At 32.0% G+C, this 8,227-nt stretch overlaps 1 protein-coding gene across 1 annotated transcript; it reads left to right on the top strand.

The window, feature by feature from the left end:
- The first annotated feature begins 1,072 nt into the window (after positions 1-1,072).
- LOC145000985 (monocopper oxidase-like protein SKU5) lies at positions 1,073-4,647 on the top strand. The gene is made up of 9 exons (XM_078960299.1): positions 1,073-1,372; positions 1,686-1,795; positions 1,929-2,199; positions 2,282-2,420; positions 2,501-2,867; positions 2,985-3,350; positions 3,858-3,936; positions 4,032-4,231; positions 4,335-4,647. Exons 1-9 carry the CDS (start codon positions 1,226-1,228, stop codon positions 4,432-4,434), a joined length of 1,779 nt encoding a protein of 592 aa, XP_078816425.1. The 5' UTR covers positions 1,073-1,225; the 3' UTR covers positions 4,435-4,647.
- Positions 4,648-8,227: the final 3,580 nt, after the last annotated feature.

The following is an 8,227-nucleotide window of genomic DNA, read 5'->3' as shown; positions in this document are numbered from 1 at the left end:
TATATATATATATATATATATATATATATATATATATATATATTAATGTAGTTTATTAGCAATAACAATGTTTTTTATTAGCAACTAGGTGTGAGACTCGAGTATTATATGAGTTGATTAAAGTTAAAGTTTAGTTGCTAAAAAAACTAAAAATGGTATTAAATCAAAATCGATTATAATGAATTACGTTGAATTTATCAATTATAAAGAGTCACTTTCAATTTGTTTCGGATTGTAATGTATTCTTTTTCTATCAAAACTATTTAAGAGGTTGCACTTAATTTTCGAATACTTTTGATCCACATAAATTGACTTCTATGATTTAAGCTAAAGTTTGACTTTGAATCAACCAATCAATATATGTTAAGAAATTCGTGTAAGTTTGGTAATTATATGGTAAATTGTAATACCATATAAGAAACATGGTATTATTTTGAAAAGTATATATGATTAGATGCATATTTATGATATCATAGGAAAGAAATGTATATATAGCATTTATAATTGTTATTTTTGAAATTAATAGAATAAATACTTTAATTAATTAATTAATCTCATTTAGTACAAAACAACATGTAAAATTAATTATTCTTCATTTATTAGAGAGGATATCAAGATCTTTTTGTCCATATATTACAATAACAAAATATCATACTTCTCGGCTAGTTTTAGCTTCTAACTAATATATACTTGATCATTGTAATCTTTCTACAATATCATAACACAATGAATTCTTTTTGCACTATAGTTTTTATTCACATACATTATTAACAATGTGGGGAAGAAGAAAATTAGAAATAAAAAAAAGTCATATATAGAGAATTTCGTTAAATGATGAAAGAAAAGACAATTATGCCCTTTGCACGTGGTCATGACTAACAGAAGAAAACAAAAGTAATTGGACGGAAGGACCATCGGTGCAATATATTACATCCACATGGCTTAGATAGAGATAAAAAAAATAAAAAGGACTTACAGTGCAATATCGGAACAAATACATGGACCATTTATGTCTAATAAATTTAGTCTAAATTTTGATGATTGCAATAAAAAGAGCCGTTTGTTCTTTGTCCCCACAACTAAACGCTTCCCATCTCTCTAAAATTCATTAACTTTCTCTCTGTAGTTGATATGTAAACCCATTAAAAAGTGCTGAAATTCCATTTATTTCATTGTTTGCCTTCTTTTAGAGCAGCAAAAAACCTTCAAAAGTTCTTTCCCATCCATGGCTACTTCTTCTAGCTTTCTTTCTTGTGCTCTTTTCATCTACATTTCCTTGTTTCTAAGCTTCACATCAGCTGAAGATCCAACCGTTACATACCATTTTGATATTTCTTACATCACTGCTTCACCTCTTGGAGTCCCGCAACAGGTATACTAGCAGATTTTGTGATTTCCACAGTTGGATTTTGTTGATTTTCGAGAACTATGGGTTAGCTGTAGATTCTGTTCCTTTTTTTCATTGCATTTTGTGCTTTTATTTTCAACTGGGTTTTCGCTCAATGTTCATCCAACGATTGATGTCTAAGTGTTAAACATGTGGGTTTTGCTAAATGACTGACACCAATCGATGGGTTTGTTTAAGATTTTTCTAACATTACATATTTTAGCTTCAGATCTGGATTGTGACAATTGTTTAATGAGGATGTTCTTGATGGGGATTGTTATGAATTTAAATCGTGTAGGTTATTGCTATAAATGGGAAATTTCCAGGCCCTACAATAAATTCAACTACCAACAACAACGTTGTTGTCAATGTGAGGAACAAATTAGATGAAGACCTTCTTCTTACTTGGTAAGATTCGTATACATCGTTATTATATCAGAAATCTTGTAATGAATACTCACAAATCCAGATTGAAATATGGTAAATCGAACGAATTTGAAAGATGTATGATTGAATCGTATATGTCTCTCTCTCGAAACAGGGCTGGCGTACAGCAAAAACGGAGTTCTTGGCAAGATGGTGTTCTTGGTACCACTTGTCCAATACCCCCAAAATGGAACTGGACTTACAACTTTCAAGTTAAAGATCAAATTGGGAGCTACTTCTACTTCCCCTCTCTCAATTTTCAAAGAGCATCCGGTGGATTTGGTGGATTCATAATCAACCCACGCTCCGTCATTCCTATCCCATTTGACAACCCAGCTGGCGATATCACAGTCTTGATAGGTGACTGGTACATAAGAAACCACACAGTAAGTGTTCGATGAAATGCCTCGGTGAACATTTTCACCATTTACTTTGTATAACATAACATCGACTGTTTTGGGTTTGTAGGCTTTAAGACACACTCTTGATGCTGGACATGATCTTGGAATGCCTGATGGTGTTCTTATCAATGGCAAAGGCCCATATAGATACAATGACACTCTTGTTCCTGATAAAATCGATCATGAAACCATAAATGTTGAACCAGGTAAACATCAATGAAATGTTTATTAATCTTTCTTAACTCATAACAAGTTTGTTAAAGATCTTTAACTCTATAATCTTCAGGCAAAACGTATCGCATTCGTGTGAGCAATGTTGGAGTATCAACTAGTTTGAACTTCAGAATTCAAAACCATAACTTGCTTTTAGCAGAAACAGAGGGCTCATATACTGTGCAACAAAACTATACAAGCTTAGACATACATGTGGGACAAACATACTCCTTTTTAGTCACAATGGATCAAAATGCAAGTAGTGATTACTACATTGTTGCTAGTGCAAGATTTGTTAATGAGTCCACCTGGCAAAAAGTTACTGGTGTTGGTGTATTACATTACTCCAATTCCAAAGGAAAAGCATCGGGTCCTCTTCCTCAACCTCCTCAAGATCAATTTGACAATACTTTCTCCATGAATCAAGCAAGATCCATTAGGTATGTAAGGAATTATAAGTTATATTGTTTGTTATGCTTAAAGAAATGTAAATTATATTCTCTAGATATTGGTAAAAGGAGTAAAGTACATTGCTAAAACCTTGTTGCGTGATGTAGGTGGAATGTGTCAGCTAGTGGGGCCCGCCCAAACCCGCAAGGGTCATTTAGATACGGGTCTATTAATGTGACTGAAGTTTACGTACTTAAAAACAAAGCACCCGTGACAATTAATGGAAAAAAAAGGGCAACCCTGAGTGGGATCTCATTTGTGAATCCCACAACACCGATTCGGTTAGCAGATGAGTTTAAAGTTAAGGGAGCGTATAAACTTGATTTTCCAACTGAGCCACTCACGGGACCTTCTAGAATGGAAACATCGGTTATTAATGGAACGTATCGTGGATTTATGGAAGTTATATTCCAAAACAATGAAACCAAAATGCATAGCTACCATGTGGATGGATACGCCTTTTTTGTTGTCGGGTATGTGAAAATTTCAAGTTTTGTTGGCTGAATTACAAAGGAAAAAACCGGTTATGGTTTGGGGAGTTTTCCAATCAAACTGTAGAAATTACCGATGAAACCTGTTGTATCAGGTTTCATCGGTAATTTTCCAAATTAACCATTTTGACGTTGTCAAAATGGTTAATTTGAAAAAATGTTGGGATTTTTTTATGGTTTTTATTGGAAACCATAAGAAATTCACAAACTATATTGGTTTTCCATTCTAACTATAAAAAAAGATTAAGACACTTTTGCAAATTAACCATTTTGACATCTTATATCAAGGTTTCACAAGTAATTTGTTATGTCAAAATGGTTAATTTGAGAAATTATCATAAACTTTTCTGGTTTGATTGGAAATAATAAAGTACAACAAAATTGCCCAAAATATTATGGATTTTTGTAATTTTCCAAGTTTTATATTTTTATTATACTTAAAAATGTTTTTGTGATCTTTTTATATTGATGCTTGTTATTTGATCTTAGAATGGGGTATGGTGAGTGGACAAGTGATAGTAGGGGACAATACAATAAGTGGGATGGTATTGCTCGTGCAACAACACAGGTATTTTTTTTCTTTTTTTTTTTTAATATAAAAAATTATAACTAAAAAAAAAAATTATTGGTTTATAATTCTATAATATAATATAATATATGTAGGTTTATCCTGGCGCATGGACAGCAGTCTTGATCTCTCTTGACAACGTAGGAATTTGGAATCTAAGAACAGAAAATCTCGACTCATGGTATCTTGGTCAAGAAACATATATTAGGATCGTTAATCCTGAAAAGAACAACAAAACAGAGTTGCCAATTCCCGATAATGCCCTTTTCTGTGGTGCCCTTAGCCGTATGCAAAAGTAAGTAGTAGTGAAAATTATTTTCTTGATTTGCGTTCATGTCTTTTTGATTTAAATTGATGTTTGTTTGTTGAAATTGAAATTAATGAAAATTATTTTTCAGGCCACAAGATATTTCTTCAGGATTAAAAGGGCATGGATCGATTGTGGTGGTGTTGAGTTTGAGTCTACTAATGGCGATTTTGAGTGGTTTTGTGGTTTAATTGATTGAATCTTTAATTATGTCGATTTTAGTTATTTGGTAAATTCCTAGGAATTGGTGTTTTAGGTTGTGGGGATTTCTTCTTATCATTCTTTTATTTTACTTGATTGATTGTGTTTGTGTAGTTGAGGGGGATGTTGTGTAAAATGTCGTATTTAATCTTTATAAGCAATATGCTTTATTATTTGAAAGAAAAAAAAGAAGAGTTTTCTTATTGGTGATTATTATGAAATGTTGATGCTAAATTTTGTCTTTTATCTCAATGTTTTAAGAATTTGATTATGAGAAATTAAATATCCTTCGATTTTTTGTTTTTATAAATCTTTCAACCCAATTAAATGGTGAAATAGTGACATAGTGATGTAATATTTAATGATTATTTAATAATATTTTAATATATTAATATGATACATAATCATTTAATTGAATAAGAGGATTTATAGGAATAAAAATAAAAAATATTTAATTTCTCTTTGATTATTATTATATTTGTCCAACTTAATTTTTAAATATCATATTTATCAATTATAAATTTTTAATATATAATAGGCCCTAATCCTAAGTTTTAGCATTTCATAAACATATATATATATATATATATATATATATATATATATATATATATATATATATATATATATATATATATATATACCCTTAATGGTATATAAGTTTAGGTACCCAAACACATAATACTACGTCGTTTTGTATCATATATATACATTATAATTGTCCAATGTTCTTATAATTCAACTTATAATTTGATTTACTTCCAAGATTTTTATAAATTTCACATTTATCTCCCTCTTACATAATTTTCATTTTCAACTATAATATATATAGTCTACTAGATCTTTGGCAAAAATATGTGATGTAAAGGAAGATGATAGTGAAATTTTGAAAATCTTAATTGTAAATCAAGTTAGGAATTGAACTTAAAGAGCATTATAATGAATATATTAAACAAAACGATGTATTATGATGAGTTTGGGTACCTAAGCTTATGTACCCTTAAGGGTATATATATATATATATATATATATATATATATATGTATATATATATATATATATATATATATATATATATATATATATATATATATATATATATATATATATATATATATATATATATATATATATATATATATATATATATATATATATATATATATATATATATATATCTGAAAGTCCTTAGTTGAAAATTTAAATCATAATGAAACAATTCTGTATTATCGTTGTTTCTATTTTAATAAATGGTTTGGTTGGTTATTTGGTTTTTGGGTTGCTTATTCGGTTAAACCGAAAATGAATAATCTTTTATTTGTTTCGGTTAATGGTTTGTTAATTATTAAACCAACTAATCTGAATCAAACTAAAAATAAAAAAGAAAATTCACGGGTGTTTGAGATTGTTTTTTTTTAAAACAATGATTTTTTAAAAACTAATAAATCAAAAATAATATTTTGCCAAACTTAGAATCACTTTTGAAAATAACTTTTCCATAAGTTTGAGAAAGAAAATTCTGAAAAAAACGATTTTTTTTTCAAATTGTTTTTTTTTTTTTTTTTTTTTTTTTTTTTGGTTAAAATAGTTTCAAAAAGGAAAATTAAAGGTATTTTAAGCCATTACAAAATTCATAAGAAAGATTTTAAGCTAAATATTTTTTTAACTTATTTAGATTATTGGGTGTAGGCAATATGTTATTACATATTATCACACCAAAAATATCCATCTCATAATCCTAGACATATTTTTGGTTTTATAATACCAAAGATGGAAATGAGCAACAACACCAAATAACAATATGATAATACCTACAGTTTTCTATTTATTTATTTATTATTTTTTTGATGTTTTTAATTTCTATTTTCTCTAATTTGTTTTTTTTTTTAATTTATGTCATAATATTTTTTAAAAAACATATAAATTAAACATACAATTGTTAAAATAAAAACGACATGACAACGGAAAAAAAAAAACGACCGAAAACAACAGTCGTTTGTAGAATTGCCAAATCCTTCGCAATGCGATTTCATTTTTCGGAGCACATCTAACCGTCTCGGTGACATATTCTTCTCATTAGTTTAAAGAATTGCCAAATCCTTCGCCATGCGATTTTCCTCGACTTCATGATGAAGGAACTATAAATGCTCCTGTTGCAACTCATATCTTTTACGCGCGATTTCGTTGTGATCGTCAAAATTTTATTTCATTTCCACTTGCTTTCGATGTCTACTTTCATCTTCCTCCGTATGTCGTTAAGCCCGCCTCACTTTGTCGTGACCCATCAGTCGTTGAGGCGGGGAGATCTCTTCGATGTCGTTAAAGTCGTCCAGTTTCTCATCCGTGTTCGCATTGAAGTTGATGTTTGTGTGTGTGTCCGAAACGTCGACCGAACCCGAGCTGCAAGATCTCTTCGATTGTTGTTCCGTAAATTTGTTAGTTTTATTCCATTTTGGGTCTTCATTGACAATCTCCCAAATCTTTTCGTGCTTGAAAAGATGATCGATCTCGACATGATATTGGTCCCTTGTTGCTCTATAAACGTCAAAATTGGTCGCACCACTTTGCTTGTGACAAGAAAGTTTATTGTAGACGAAATTGAACTTGGTGCAGTTCTTGCTTATTCGAGTCCAGTTGCTACTCAACATATAGTGATTGCAGTAATTTGTATCCTTCTTCAAATGATCTTAAAGTTCTCGATCACGGTTTCCCAAAAAGCAACATTTCTCATATCGTTTCCTTGCGTTGGATTTTTTGATGTCCTGCACCATGTCACCGCCAACATGTATTCTTCCTCCGCAGTCCACCATGTTGGAGGTCTGTCTTCTGATTGCTCCATCGTGACCACTTTCCCTTTCCTTCGTGATCTCAATTTGTTGGCCTTTTTTTCGGCTCCCCCCGCTTGAGTCTCGGGTACCTTTTCTTGCATGGCTGGTGGTTGTGTTGTAACATCCCGGAATCGCAAGAGTAGAGTTGAAGGGCTAAAAGTGTAAGTTTTAGAGGGTGACTCGGCGAGTCCATGGATAGACTCGGCGAGTCAGGTCGCGACTATGGTCGCGTATCAAGTGGCCTACTCGGCGAGTCCAAAGATGGACTCGGCGAGTAGGTGCTGTGTGGAGAAAACCCTAATTTTCGGGGTTGAGCCCTATATAAAGAGCATTATACCCCTCCACAGCCTCCTTTATTCCCCCCTTGAGTTCCAGAAACCCTAAATTCGTGGAGAGTTCATTTGTGGAGAAAATTAGAGCTTGGAAAGGTGTTGGTTGAAGAAATCTTGAAGGAGAAGTGGCTTGGATCAAAGGGCTTTGCTTGGATTCGAGTTTGGCTGCTATTGAGGCATCTTTTGGAGGTAATACCTTCGTCCTTAGGCTGTGCATTCCTAGTTTCATCATTTTGGGGTTTGTGGGGAGTATGTCTTGGAATGTATTGGAGTTTGGAGGATAGATCTGAGGTTGCTACCTCAGATCTGGAATATTGAAGGCCTAGAGTGCATTAAAGTTCCTGTGTTTGAGTGCTTAGTGAAGCCACCATGTCCCAAACCTTGGTTCTAAGGTGGATAAGGCTTAGATCTCTTTAGATTCACGTAAAGTTTGCCACTTTACGTGATGGATGGATTATAGGAGGTTGGATCTACGTTTTGGATAAATTACATGGCCTGAGATGCTTCTGTATGGATTCAGACCGGTGGTACTCGTCGAGTCATATGGGGCGACTCGACGAGTTGCTTGAAGATGGCCTGGAACTCGACGAGTTGGAAGAACAACTCGGCGAGTAGGTTGAAGA

The sequence above is a fragment of the Lactuca saligna genome, chromosome 6, assembly GCF_052625555.1.
Source record: "Lactuca saligna cultivar CGN05327 chromosome 6, ASM5262555v1, whole genome shotgun sequence".
NCBI lineage: Eukaryota > Viridiplantae > Streptophyta > Magnoliopsida > Asterales > Asteraceae > Lactuca > Lactuca saligna.
This window is presented reverse-complemented; position numbering and strand designations above follow the sequence as displayed.

Excerpts from the sequence above, each read along its gene's own strand:
- LOC145000985 (XM_078960299.1), top strand. The coding sequence starts at position 1,226 with ATGGCTACTTCTTCTAGCTTTCTTTCTTGTGCTCTTTTCATCTACATT. Across the intron at positions 2,421-2,500 it reads AACCATAAATGTTGAACCAG|GCAAAACGTATCGCATTCGT; the intron begins GTAAACATCAAT and ends TATAATCTTCAG. Across the intron at positions 2,868-2,984 it reads AATCAAGCAAGATCCATTAG|GTGGAATGTGTCAGCTAGTG; the intron begins GTATGTAAGGAA and ends TGCGTGATGTAG.